The sequence below is a fragment of the Erithacus rubecula genome (assembly GCF_903797595.1).
Source record: "Erithacus rubecula genome assembly, chromosome: 23".
NCBI lineage: Eukaryota > Metazoa > Chordata > Aves > Passeriformes > Muscicapidae > Erithacus > Erithacus rubecula.
This window is the reverse complement of record NC_136675.1, coordinates 1400656-1415233: the sequence shown is the minus strand read 5'-3', so window position 1 is coordinate 1415233 and position 14578 is coordinate 1400656. Positions and strand designations below refer to the sequence as shown.

Below are 14578 nucleotides of genomic sequence, written 5' to 3'. Positions count from 1 at the left end.
CTTAACGAGCCACAGTCCTTGGGTCCGGGTGAGAGCAGCTGCTGTCTCTCTCTTCAGACAGCCTGAGCCCACTGTGCCCTCCAGGCCAGCCCTGGGGACACAGAGCTCAGCCCCAGGGACACCCCTGCCAGGGCTGACCCACACACCCAGAGCCCCTCCTAAGGGCTGGACTCGGTTTTCATTTGCGTGATCCCCCTTTTTATAATTTATCAGTAATGTGTAATTACTGCTTCCTTCACGAGCCTTAATTAAAGATGAAAAACAATCCTGACAAGTCAATTAGATTTTTTTCCGTGGTCTCCATTAAATTAAGACTCAAGTGTTACTGGAAGTGTTTCATATCACAACACATTTAACTGAAGGCTGCTTCGTAATAAATAAATCACTGAAGACAATGCAGCAACTTTTCCTGAAGGCTCTTCTTACAACAGGCATTCATTTTCCAGCTGGGCAGGGTCTTGGGGCTCTTTTCCCTCCACACCACCCCTTCCAGCAATGGGGAAGCTGCAGCAGAAGCTGTGAGCAGCCAGGCTGGCTGGTAAACCCTGCCAGTCTGAGATCTCCAGGAGGGCACCAACAGCAAAGCTCTGGAAGCACAGGGCAACCCCATGAGGGATTTGTAGGAACCTGCCCCTGCAAATCTACCCCCAGAAATACCCTCAAAAAGACAGGGCTGAGAGAGGCTTTTTCTGCACCTCACAGCTCCCCACATCACAGCTCCCAGCTCAGAGCCAGGAAAGAACTCCAGAGGCCATCACAAATTTGGAACATTTATTTATGCAACTGATTTTCTTAAAAGGAAAGAAAGCCAAAAATAATAATATAATAACAAAATAATAAAAAAACCAGTTAACAACAGCTGGATGTGCGTGGTACAATCCACATCAGACATGTCCCTCCCTCAGTCCCACTGCTCCATCCTCCTCCATGGTGGAGCTGCCTCTTGGTCCCAGGTCCCTTTGGCACCAGCTCTGGGATGCTGCCAGCTTTTAGGATCACTTTGACTGCATATAGACAAAATGGTTCCAATTTGGTGGTTTTTCTTGAGTTTTAATTTTTTCCCTTTTTTTTTTTTTGTTTTGTTTTTATTAAAAAAAAAATACCACTCCAATCTATAATACCAATAAACATTATCCATCTTAAGAACAGTATTTATATTTTTATATATAGATTTCTATATATATATTTCTATGTACAGGATGTCCTTGCCTCGTGTCAGAAGAACATCTCAGTAGGAGTTGGAGATGGGTTGGGTTTTATAGCACTTGGATTTCAAAATCTGCCCTTCACCAGAGATGCCCTAAAAACCCAGAGACACCCAGCAAGGAGGTATCAAAATAAAATAAAAATGAAAAAATCTTGATTTTAAAACATATATACAACTCCTCCAGTCTCTGTTGTCTCTGTAAAACTAACTGGGGTTTCAGCTCCCCTCCCTTTCCTCTTTCTGGCAATACTTTACCTGCAGAGCCCTGTGGGACACTCCCTCCCTCTGGACCACAGGGAGGATGCAGGTGGCCCAGGCAGCAGCATCCCTCCAGCTCCCAGGGCTGGACAGCCCCCAAACCATCCCATTCCCAGGGATTTCAGAGGCTCAGCTCAGCCATTTTCATACAAAACCAAATAATTTCTGCACCCAGCATGCAGCACCTTCCCTAGGACAGCACAGACAGGGCTATGGAGAGATGGGGACTGGGAAAAGGACACTAATTTATCCCAGTGTGAGTATTGATGGAGCCTGTACTGGTGTTACTGGGCCATTTGGGGGTAAAAAAGACCTTTTGGTGACAAGACAGAATGGGCACACGGCAGGTGAGACAGCAGGGATGGAAAGAAGGAAGGAATGATGTCATATAGCCCTTGGAATAAGTTATTGTCAGGCTGTGAATTCCTCAGGGAGGAGGTGGGAGAGCCAAGGGTTGGGGAATCCCCACCACCACAGCAGTGGCACATTGCCCAAGAGGAGAGAGGGCAGGGATGGCTCCTCCTGCTCTCCCTCACCCTTGGAAGGTGGATGGAAACACCTGGGTTTGCTCCTCCAGCACACAGCTGTGCAGCCTTCATGACTCCCTGGGGAGAATTCCCTGGGCAAAGGGATTGCCAGCCCCAGCAGGCAGGGTGGAGAAGCTGCCCCTGCCCTGGGGCTGGAGGATGGGGGTAACATGGATAGGGTGAAGGATGACAGATGGATGAAAGACAGGGTTGCCCACATAAGCCTTCAGCATCTAGAGTACAGTTTCTCCTCTGCTCTGCTCCATCCCCCCAAAAGTGCTGGTGAAGGGTTCTACCTGGCCCTCAGGATAGAACCAACCTCCCATCAATGCCTCAGGCAGACCCCAGACATGGATGCCTCTGGCTGCACTTTCCCAGGGCTGTTTATGTTATTATAACCAGGCTGAGAGCAGAATTCCTACAATTACCACAACATCAGATGGAAAAAGTGCCATTTCACACTCACCTGCAGCAGGGTGGAGCTAAAAGCATCAGGTACTTTCAGCCACCAGCCTGGTGGCACAGGAGTGTGGGGACCTTCCCCTGTCCATGCATGGCCATGGCTTTGGCATAGCTCAGCCCAAGCCAACAGCACCCCAAAACTGATCCTCCCAGCCCCCCAGGCCCAGCAAAAGCCAAGAGCATCAACAGGCAACTGTCCAGGGGTGGCATCCAGGAAGTATTGGGGACACACCCGAATTTTGAGGATTTTGCTTCAAACGAAGAGACACAGAAGGGAAGAAACAGACCCATGGGCCAGTGCCTGTGGGACAACAGGAGGAATTCACTGCTACAGATGGAGAGGAAGGTGTGGAGACACTGGGGAACCATCCCCTCAAAGTTCTGCAAAAGCACCAGGACAGTGCAGGTCAGTCCCTGCAGAGGGACTTTGCATGGCCAGTGCCCTCCACCCCTCCCATCCCTCATCCCTGTCTGTCCAGGGCTGGACACACAAAGGATCAGAACTCACAGAACTAGAACAGGATCAAACTCATGGTGCCAACGGGAAGAAACTCAAGAGCTCCTGGGGGGTCTTTGCTCTGGCTCAGAGCGAGTCCCACCAAGGGAAAACCTCTGGCAGCCTCTGGCTCCTTGAGGAGCAGCTTCAATTGCACACACAAAAGAGCAACATCTCCCAGTATCCATCCTTCCCTGCTGGGAAACAGCCTCAGCTCCTTCTGGGCTCCTCTTCCTCCCCTCCCTGGCCCCCTCTCCAGCAGCACAGCAGGGCTGCATCCCGCACACAGCGAGCCCAGGCTGTGGTTCCAAGGAACAGCTGAGCTGTGGGATCCACCCCCTGGGACACACCAGGGCAGAGAGGATGGGGAGAAGAGGATGAAGATGGAGAGTGGCCATCTCCATGTCCTTTCGTTTTCTGGATCCAAAGAGTTTCCTGGTGGGTCCTTTGCTGTTTCCCTCCCCCCAGGCAGGGACACTGTGCCCAGCTGGGAAGTGTGGTTGGCACGGCCCCTGCACGAGCCCTTGCTGCCCCTCTCGTGGCCAGGTGCTATCTGGTCTCCAGGGACTCCAGGTATTCCAGTGCTATGTCGTAGCAGAAATGGTACTGCTCCTGTTTGGAGAGAGAAGAGAGGGTGTTACAATCCCGAGGGAGCTACTTCCCAAAGCTATCCCTATCTGAGGAAAAAAACAAGTCAACAGCCCTGAGGAAACACTGGTCAGCCTGTCGGGGCCCCCTGACAGTTCTGCTGAGGCCACAGCCTGGGAAACTGGCCCTCCACTGCTCCACTCCTGGCAAACTCTGCCCCACTGCTGGGGCAGGGCCATGGTGCCCCAGACCCAACAGCTCTGCAGCACTGAAATCCACTGAAAAACCTCCACCTGCCCCGAGGGAGGGACCAGGACTGCAACATCCCCTTACTGTGAAAATACCTTTATTCACCACCCCAGGTACAACCAGCAGTGGGGGCTCAGCATCCTCATCATCTCAGTGACTGGCATGTGTCAATCAAATGGTGCAGAGATGTGGGAATGATGGAGTCTGGGGTCAGAGGTATCCACAATAAAACCTTAGGCAGGAAATCGAGGAGTTTGTGTCTCTGAGTTCAGCAGAGGCTGGAAAAGGGGAGAGCACCCAGGCAAATATCCATGGTTGGAGTGGATGGAGATGCCCTGCCCTGGCTGCCAGGACATTTCTTTATCACAAATTCTCTTGCCCAGAAGGAGCAGGCTCTCTCTCCCATCTTTTGCTGAGACACCCAGGGATGCTGTCAGCATCCTCTCACCCTTCACTCCCTGTCAGCTGCACAAAAGGAAAGCCCAGAGTGGCTGACTCCTGGTTTTCTAACAAAAATCCCTGAACTGGGGCTTGTGAGGGCAGACTCATCCATCCCTGCCCTCCTTTCCACGAGCTGTTCCCCTGCTCTCTTGCCCTCGTACAACTCACAGTACAAAAACCTTGGGAGAGCTCTGGCCCTGGCAGTGCCATCCCAGGAAATGTTGCTCCAGTGAGCAAAACCAGCCTGAACTGGGGGAAAAACCCCATACAAATCAGGATTTTGGAGCTGCTACAGAGGCTGGGACATCTGGGACATCAGGTGGGAACGCTCTGGGTGTGACAGCAGCGAGGGAGAGAGGAGAGCTCATCTCCCCAGATCCTGGCCACAGGATGGGGACTGGAGCCTGAGCACCAGCATGAAAATCCTGTTATCCCACATGGGTGGGCAGCCACGGGATCCCAGGTGGGATCAGGGAGAGGGGGAGAAGGACTTCAAAGTGAGGGAGCTGCAGCAGCCCAGATTAAAAGCACATAATGCTTTTTGGATTAAGGAAAGGGATTGTTTCCATTTTTCATCCCATAAAAATAACCCCTGGGGCAAACAGAGGGGGAAGAGGCGCAGGCAGCAGGAAGTGCTCTCTGCTGGGCCGAGCTCCTTACACCAGGCACGGATCTGGCCTCCTGGTCACTCTGGGAGATTGAGATTCCCAGAATAGCCAGCTCAGGTTCATTTGAGGCAGGAGGAGGCTTGTGTCCTGATGGGAAATGCTGCCTTTTTTAATATCCTTGCAATTTAGCCCAATGGGTCTGGTGGCTTCATGCTTGTCATATCATCTTTCCTTAATCTGCATTCATCCCCCTGCTCCCCTCTCCCCTCCCTCACCTTCTCCTCTGCTTTTAATTCCTAATGCAAATCCCATCCCCTCCTCAAAACCATTTCATTTTGCAATTTAGGGATTTTTTAATCCAAATGGGGTAAACATTTCCAGCTGACTTGCTTTTAAAACATCATGAGGCACCTGGATTCCTCCACCACAGGGACAAACATGAGCCCACTCCCTCCCTGTTGCATCACTGGAGGCCTGAATTAGGGCAAGGGCTTTTTGTCCTGACCTGCCACCAGCTCCAGCCTCCTCCTCAGGACACATCACTCCACTGCTGCTCCCAGCAGCTCGTCCACCCATTCACTTCACTCCAAGAGCTCATTCCCTTTTGTATTTCTGACAGGAATTTATCTGATTCCACACCAGCGCTGCTCCCAACACCACAAACCTTCCCAAGAATGGCAGTTGCATCCTGTGGATTAATGTGACTCCGCCTTACAACTCCTGGGGAGGATTTCCAACAATCCCAAGCACTGACTCTGAGGCTGTGCTGGCATGGCAGGATGAAGACAAGCCCAAGCTGCTTTGAGGAGCTGTCTCACTTCCCAGCCCATCCCAGCACAGTGCTGGCATGAAGATGTTCGTGCAGATCATCACAATTTGGAGTGGAAAAAGATGGTGTTTTGGGAGGTGAGCATCCCCAGCACCTCTCCTCTATGGCAGGACTGGCAGGCAGGGTGGGCAGGGAGGGTCTGGTGCTTACCAAGGTCTCCACCATGTTTGGTTTGTAGTTGCGGAGGGTCTTGGCAGCGAAGAAAACATCTGCCATGTTGTGACACTTGATCATCTCCAGGATCATGGTGGAGGCACAGAAGGTGCCACTCCGGCCACCTCCATTCCTGGTGGGACAAACACACGTGTCAGGGGTGAGAAGGTGCATCAGAGCACGTTCCTGCTCCCTCCAAGTCTCCCTTTCTCTATCCAACCCTACATCCCAGGGGATATCCCAGAGCAGGGGCTTGTACCTGTATCAGGGCACCTGAACTTGCCCCATGGGGTGGCAGGACAATGATCCTACCCTCCAACCCTCACGAGAGCATGAAAACACTTTTTTGGATCACCAAGGCTAGATCTTGGACATTTGGGCTCAGCTCCCAGCCCTGCCATGGATCAACTCCGTGTGACCTTGGGGAAGCTGCTGTGTCCCCCTGGCCTGGGCTGGTGACATGGTGATGCTGCTGCCTGGAGGAACCACCCCATGATCCACACAGGGCACTGGAAACCTCCCCAAATCCTGGGGTGAACCCCTGCTCCCACACCACCACACCTGAAGCCTGACAGCACTGGGAACAGGGGAGAGGAAGAGAGAACAGGATGCCAGAGCTTTATAAAGCATGTTCTCAAATTATCCTTCAGCTAACGAAGATGGACAAGGCTGTAATTAGTTTTTGATTAAAGGCTCGCCTGCTGTCTCTCCCCATCTGTGAACGTGCCAGGTCCCATCCAAGGGGAGCACACACAGTGTTTGTGAGCCAGCCCCACTGGGAGGAGGGGAGGAGACCATCTCCAGGGTGGACAGGGCTTGGAGTAACCTGAGGTGTCCCTCCAGAATGAGTTTTAAGGTCCCTTCCCAGCCATGATTCTCTGTCCCCACAATGAGTAGCAAGTGGTGGGAATGGCACAGCTCCTGCCATGTCCCTTTGGAGCCTGTCACACACACGGGGTGTGGGGACAGGGCTGGGACCTCTGCCAAGGGGGAAGGATCAGCACAAAGGGCAGGCTGGTGTCACCTCTGCTGAGCATCCATCTCACAGAGGAGGTGATCACAGGGTGCCTCACCCAAAACTCATGTTGTGGCAGAGGTGGCCCCATCTGGGGACAAAGTCACCCCAGTGAGGGCTTTGTGGAGGATCTCCAGGCACAGCTGTGGCCATGGAATCTGAGGCATCTGTCCCCCAGCAGAGCTTGCTCCTTCCCAGCTGACACTCACAAGCAGTGCACCACAGTCCTGCCATCACCACTTTCCTTCTGCCACCTCTCCACCTGGGCCAGGAGGTGCAGGAAGGACTTCTTGGAGTCTGGGGTGTCTCGATAGGCTGACCAGCGCAGGTACTGGAAATGCCGGACCATCAGGTGCCCCTCCTGCAGCTGCAAAAGCAAAATCATCACCTGAACCCATGGGCTGCCCTCATTTCCTTCCACTGGAGGTTTGACTGAGGGCAGGAGGGGTTTGCCATGCATGGACAGCAGAGGCAGAGAGGGAAACCCTTTCCTGCTGCTTTAACATGGATGGTTCAGCCCTGGCCTCCAGCTCACACTTGCTCCAGCACCCCATCCCAGCCAGGAGAACTCTGCTGCCTCGGTTTACCCGATCTTGCAGACCTTGGGCTGTCCCTGTATCCCCCAAAACCTGCTCCAGGCCCCAGAGCCTCCCCAAGGTTTCCTCTGCATGTCAAAGATCCATGGGATGTGGCTCTGTCGTGCTCTCTGTAAACTAGGAGGCTGCTGAGAGGCTGCCATGGAGGCAGGAGCTTAATACCTGGTAATCTGGTTAGTTTGGAAACCTAATCTGGTTAGCTGGATCCAGGAGGAGGATTACATCCATGGAGCTCAGCAGGCATTAGCTGGGCAGATGTGGGGCTCCTGCTCAGGAGCACTCGGAGCACCCCCAGTACAGGATGGGATGAGACCACGGTCACCCCCTTGCAGCTCATGTGTGGGTAGCACGTGGAGCAGAAAGAGGGGGTCAGGCCCAGATGGGGGGCACTCAGCTCTGGAGGGCTCTGTCCACCCAGTTTCAGGTGCCTGCTGAGTGGGATGAGCACCAGACCTTCACCCAGCAGGACCAGTGTTCCTGTAGGGGAACAGGTATTCCAGGGAACTGGGGGCACTTGGTACCCACTCCAACCTGCACATTTCAAACAACAGCTTTCCTGAACCTTTCTAGGGGCTTTCCTAAACCCTTCTGGTTCTGGGAGCTCTGATGTGAGCTGGTGATGTGCCTGTAATGAACTGACCACCCCAGGCTCCAGTTTTTTCTTCCAGCTGGAAACAAGGAAGGCAGAGGAGGAAGAGGAAACAAACAAATTGAGTTAAAACAGAAGAAAACTCCTTTGACAGCCTGGGAAGGAAAGTTTTGGGATCTGCTTTGAATTAAGGTGAAAGCTCTGGAACACTTGTGACACCCCCAGCACCTATCTCCATTCCAGCAAAGCTTGGCACAAAGTGGCTCCATGCATTTCCCAGCCCTGCTCCAGCAATCTGCTCCCTGGAGGAATATCCTGGTCGATCGAGAGATTTCCATCACACTGCATTTTAATTTAGCCCAGAGTATATTCTACCACCTGAGAGCTGAGCATATTTGGTGTAGGATTTTGTGCTGACACCCAGGAAATGCCAGATGCTCCCTCAGGGAGTGTGAACCAAAACCCTCTTTGTGTTAAGAGTTCAGATAATCAGGATTTATCTCCACTGGCCCCAGCCACCCCGCTGAAGCACCTTCCCAGCCGGGCTGTCAGCCAAGCCACACATTCCCTTCCAAGCTCCCTAATTCCCATCTGCCCAGTGACCTTCACTGGGGCACTGGCCTCAGCCTCTTGGCAACCATCAGGAGTTTAAAGACCTCAGGGATGCCACCTCATCCCAGCTGGCATTTGTAGGTAAATGGGCTTCTCCTTTCCATGTACAGCTCTGCATCACACATCCCTTCCCTGCTGCCCTGCATTTCTCTTCTTTCAAGGCAACCTTAACCAGCCATGCAACCCTGACAAAGGGTGAAAATCTGTGTGGATCTTCTCATCCTGCATGGAAAGGGCTCTCCTGGTGCCCGGGGGGCTGCTGTGCCCATGTGGGGAGTATCCATCCTGTGCTATGTGTGAGGTAGGGCAGAGATGGACCTTCAGGCAGGAGGAAAAAGTTTTCCTGCAGTTTTCTAATACCTTTCAAGGAGCTGAGAACTCCAGAGAAGTTGGATGGAGCAATGGTAATTTTACAAACTCTTCTCTGGCAGGAGAGCTGGGGCTGCCTCCTCTGCAGGAGCTGACTTAGGCTGGAGACCCCAGCAGTCAGGAAGGATCCCACTGCTCTCTACAACTCCCTGAAATATTGAAGCCAGGTGGGGACAGTCTTTTCTCCCAGGAAACAAGTGATTATAAAAGAGAAAATAGCCTCAAGCTGCATCATGAGAAGTTTAGATGGAGCATTAGGGGAAAATTTCTCCATTTTTCTAGTGTTGTCAAGCTGTTGGACAGGTTGCCCACAGCAGCTGTGGCTGCCCCTGGATCCCTGAAACTGTCCAAGGCCAGGCTGTATGGGGCTTGGAGCAACCTGGGATAGTGGAAGGTGTCCCTGCCCGTGGTTGGAACAAAACAGTTGTGAAGTTCCCTTCCACCCCAAGCACCCTGGGATTCTGTAATTGATATAAGGCAGCTCACCCGTGTGATGTTCTGGACTCGGAAGAGCCGGGACACGATGTCCTCGTCCGCCACTCCCGAAATGTATTCCACCTCCATGGGCCCGTAGTGCTGCAGCCCCGGCTCAGGCCAGTACTGCAGGCAGGGCTGGGGAGAGAAGCACAGCTCACTGGGACTGCAATGAGGGCTGGGACACGGGGAAGGGCATCAGGCACCAGGAAATGCCTGTGAAAGGAACGGCTGGTGCTGGACCCCGGGGGGCTGCTGGCATGAGGTGGCCCCAGGGTGGGATGGTGGCCCCAGGGTAGGGTGATGGACCATAGTGCTGTTTCTCACTCAGCACATCAATGGCTGGAGGATCTCCCAGCTTATTGGGGGATCTGAGAGGAAAGTTCAGGTCCCCCCCATGTTGGGTTGATGTGCCCAGCAATGTGAATTCTGTCCCCATCTGCTGACCCGGGTGGGGCAGTGACCCTGATCTCCTGGCACACATTAGCAGATAATAGGCCATCTTTAAACCAGCTGGGCAATCATCTTTATCTTCCCACAGCCCATCCTCCCTCCAGGAGATATCTCCTGTTCATGGCCAGTGAGTCCCAGTGCATGACTGATAAAATTCCATCATCCCACTGGGAGATGCTCCAGCCAGGGCAGGAGCCAAGCCTTTCCTACCCAGAGAAAAACTGACATTTTGGACACCAAGGCACCTTCTTTCCACTGGATTCCAGAGGAAAGCCAGACCTTTCCACATCATCCCTGGAGCTTCAGAGGAAACTGCACCTTCTCCAGGAGCACTGCTCCAGCTGAACCACATCTGCCACTGCAGGAGGATGCAGCCACCATTGAATGGGACTGCTGCCACCACCCTGACTGACTGACGGGTGTCAGCTTGGATTCTGACTCTGGCAGGGTTTGGGATTGTTCTTTGTAATATTGTATTTCTATTTTAATTTTCCTAGTAAAGAACTGTTATTCCTAATACCCCTATCTTTGCCTGAGAGCCCCTTAATTTCAAAATTTTAATAATAATTTGGAGGGAGGGGGTTTGCATTCTCCATTTCAAAAAGACACCTGTCCTTCAAATCAGGACACACCCCCAGCACCACACAGCCCCCTCACACTCCACACAACAGCTGACACTGCCTGGAATGAACACTGCTGTTCCAGGAGACTGTGGGATGGGCTGTGCCCCAGCTCCAGCACAGACCTGATCCTGGGCTCCCAGTTGGCTCTCAAGCCCTGTTGGCTTAGGAACCACTCTGCCACCAGCAGTGACAGCAATGTGGGATGTCAGAGCTCCTCATCCCATGGCCAGGACATCCCACCAAGCCAAAGCAATCCCAGCCTGCATCTCTGAGGAGCAACTCCCCCTCCCTGTGTCCGTCATGGCACTGACGGATGGCTTGGTCCCTGGAGCATGGGTGAGATTGTTTTCACAGTGTGACAGCTGGGAAACCAGCAGCAACACAAAATATATGATGTTTGTCACCACACTTTCACAGGGCATTTAGCAACGCAGGTCAGCCACGGCCTGGGCCCAACTGCACAGCAAACGTGTCTCAGGAATAATTGGTTATTAATAGGGACTATAAATCTCCCAGATCTCTGAGCCTTCCAGACTCAGAACTATCATTTGGATATTAAAACTTCCCTTAGCAAGGCATAGTTTAAGTGAGGGCTGTACCCTCAAAGTCACCTTTCGGAGCTGCCTGCTGGAAAGGTTGATTTATTACCTGTTGGTCTTAGATCAGTAAACATTTAGGATCCAGCTAAATATTGTAACCCAGACACCCCCGAAGAACAGATGGTGGGAAAGAGGCAGGGCTGAGTAAAAAGGAAAAATGTTAGAGGGAAGGGAAGGGATTCTGTTCCTCTGCCCTGCTCAGGTGAGATCCCACCTGCAGAGCTGCCTCCAGCTTGAGGGACATGGACCTGTTGGAGGAATGTCAACACCAACGGAACCACAACACCAGTTTAATGCCAACACCAACACAATGCCAGTGCAACACCATTGCAATGCCAACACCAATGGAACACCAACAGATCACCAATGGCAATTTAATGCCAACACCAACTCAACACCAATGCCAACACAATACCAACAGAATATAAGTGCAACACTAGTGCCATGCACCCAGCACCCATGTTGGGCTGCTGCTCAACACCCTTGGCTCCAACTGGCCAGCCCTGTGCTTAGAGGGGACAATCCTGAGTGCTGCAGACAGTCTCATGTCCCCTTGCAGAGGAGAAACTGCTGAGTGAGCAAGGCAAGGGGCTGCAGTGCTGACAGGGCAATGGGAACAGAGCAGGACAAAGGCACTGATGGGGACAGAGCAGGACACAGGCACTGATGGAGACAGGGCAGGACACAGGCACTGATGGGGACAGGGCAGGACACAGGCACTGATGGGGACAGGGCAGGACAGGCACTGATGGGGACAGAGCAGGACAGGCACTGATGGGGACAGGGCAGGACACAGGCACTGATGGGGACATGGCAGGATGAAGGTGCTGATGGGGACAGGGCAGGACAGGCACTGATGGGGACAGGGCAGGACACAGGCACTGATGGGGACAGGGTAGGACAGGCACTGATGGAGACAGGGCAGGACACAAGCACTGATGGGGACAGAGCAGGACACAGGCACTGATGGGGACAGGGCAGGATGAAGGCACTGATGGGGACAGAGCAGGACAGGCACTGATGGGGACAGAGCAGGACACAAGCACTGATGGGGACAGAGCAGGACACAGGCACTGATGGGGACAGGGCAGGACACAAGCACTGATGGGGACAGGGCAGGACAGGCACTGATGGGGACAGGGCAGGACACAGGCACTGATGGGAACAGGGCAGGACACAAGCACTGATGGGGACAGGGCAGGACAGGCACTGATGGGGACAGGGCAGGACACAGGCACTGATGGGAACAGGGCAGGACACAGGCACTGATGGGAACAGGGCAGGACACAAGCACTGATGGGGACAGGGCAGGACAGGCACTGATGGGAACAGGGCAGGACAGGCACTGATGGGGACAGGGCAGGACAGGCACTGATGGGGACAGGGCAGGACAGGCACTGATGGGAACAGGGCAGGACAGGCACTGATGGGGACAGGGCAGGACACAGGCACTGATGGGAACAGGGCAGGACAGGCACTGATGGGGACAGGGCAGGACACAAGCACTGATGGGGACAGGGCAGGACACAAGCACTGATGGGGACAGGGCAGGACAGGCACTGATGGGCAGCAGGCTCACCCAGGCAGAGTTGGACTGGTTGAGCTGGTTGAGCATGACGATGGAGGTGCAGCCGTAATCGTACACCAGCCGCCAGAAGTCGGTGGTGGTGTTCTGCAGCGGGTGCAGCGTGACGATGAAGGCAGCGCTCTTGGTGTAGCTCTGCAGAGAGGAAAGATGAGAACCAGTAAGGACATGCTGGTGACACTGGAGCCACTGTTGTCACACCCCAAAGAATCAGTGCAACCAGATGGGTGGGACCAAAACCCTCCTCTCCATGCCTGAGCAGAGCTGATCTCCCTGGCACAGCCTCAGTCCCTCCATGCCCTGGTGATGGGGAGACCCAAGTGATCCCGCCCTTGGTCAGGATGAAAACACCTACATTTTTCTCTCACAGGAAAGAATATTTTGCATAGATAATTAGGGAAAAGATGTCACCTTTGAGCCAAGAACAAGCAGAAGCTGTGGATTCCAGAAGACCCCAGACCCCAGCTCTGCAGCCTGGCCCTGTCTGGAAATATCACCCACAGCACCACCCCACCCACAGCACCCCACCACAAGGCACCAAGAGCAGCAGAGACAACCACTGACCTGGGCTCAATTTTTTTTTTTTTGTGAGGAGGAAAGAAAACCCCGAAGAAAAGATCCTAGAGACTGCAAGAAGGAGGTGGAAGGAAAGGAAATTACACTATCTCTGGTGCTTTGAACAAGATGGTGATCCTGCTGCTGGTTTGCCAAGGGACAGCTGAGCTCAACACTGCATCAGGCACACTTAAATTAACAGTTTGGCTCAAGCCTCTTCAAACACAGAATCAGAACAGCTCTCTGCTAACGGGGGTCCTCTACCTGCTGCAGAACCTCCTGAGCTCACAGAAATGCCTTTATTGAACCATTCCCCTAGCCCAGTCCATGGACAGCAGTGAGACCCTAGCACTCAGCAAGAGCTTTCCACCCTCTCAAGGAGGGGCATGAGAGCAGCAAGGTGAAAGAGATTCCACCAGGTACTGCCCAGGCTTGTCTTGGCACCCTGCTCTTTGGCACGGGTGTAAGTGACAGCAGCGTGTGGACAGGGCACGGACCCACTGGCACCAGCACTGCTGACAGGTGGCACAGGCCAAGCTGATCTGACAGATGGACAGACTGGCTGAGCAAACCACTTTGGCACTTAAAGAGAATGAGACTTTTCTTTTTTTTTTTTTTTTAACCCAAAGAGGGAAATTAGGTTTTATCCCTTCAGCAAGAATTTCATCCAAAGGGCTTTGTCTGTCTATAAAAAATATTTCATTCACTGACCCTTTAGCAGAGATTAAGGGAGGCTCAGTGATGCATAAAGATAAAATGGATATGCAAACAGCAAGCAAGCTGGAACCGAAATTCCCATCCCACTGCAGTGCTACAATAGCTACTCCCCACCACCAGCAGCCCACTCTGCTTTACAAAGTGCTTTTGCTGTGGGAGCAGGAATCAGGGAGATGGGATCTGCACAGAGATCCAGTGGGATAAATCACCCATAGCATGGACACATAATGCTCAGCCTGGTGCCAGCACTCAGCTGTGACCAGGAGGGTCTGGGGAAGATGCCTTAGGTATGGGGGGCTGCATGCTGCCCATGCAAAGTATTTCAAGGAGAGGGAAGTGAGTTTGGTGATGAATGACCCCATCCCTCAGTGTGGGCTTGGAGCCTGCAGCATCCTCTGCTCTGCTTGGTGCTCATCAGTCACTAGGAGATAGCTTTGTCACCACAGGGTCCTTTCTGACTGCACCAGGGGGATGCATAGTGGCTCTGGGAGCAGTTCAGAGTCCCCTCAAGTTGCACCAGAAAGAGGGGCAGAAGGATCACAGGGAGGCTGGCAGCACATGGGGGGCTTAATA

The 14578-nt window shown here is 53.1% G+C and overlaps 1 protein-coding gene across 1 annotated transcript in view; it reads right to left on the bottom strand.

The window, feature by feature from the left end:
- Positions 1–757: 757 nt before the first annotated feature.
- PTPRU (protein tyrosine phosphatase receptor type U) overlaps positions 758–14578 on the bottom strand; it is a 58433-nt gene continuing 44612 nt past the window's right edge. Inside the window, exons 26-30 of the mRNA XM_079325844.1 lie at positions 12728–12868; positions 9486–9611; positions 7043–7200; positions 5816–5951; positions 758–3562 (exon numbers count right to left, since the gene is read on the bottom strand). Coding sequence (XP_079181970.1) covers positions 3500–3562; positions 5816–5951; positions 7043–7200; positions 9486–9611; positions 12728–12868 — 624 coding nt within the window. The 3' untranslated portion in view covers positions 758–3499. The remainder of the gene's footprint in view (positions 3563–5815; positions 5952–7042; positions 7201–9485; positions 9612–12727; positions 12869–14578) is intronic.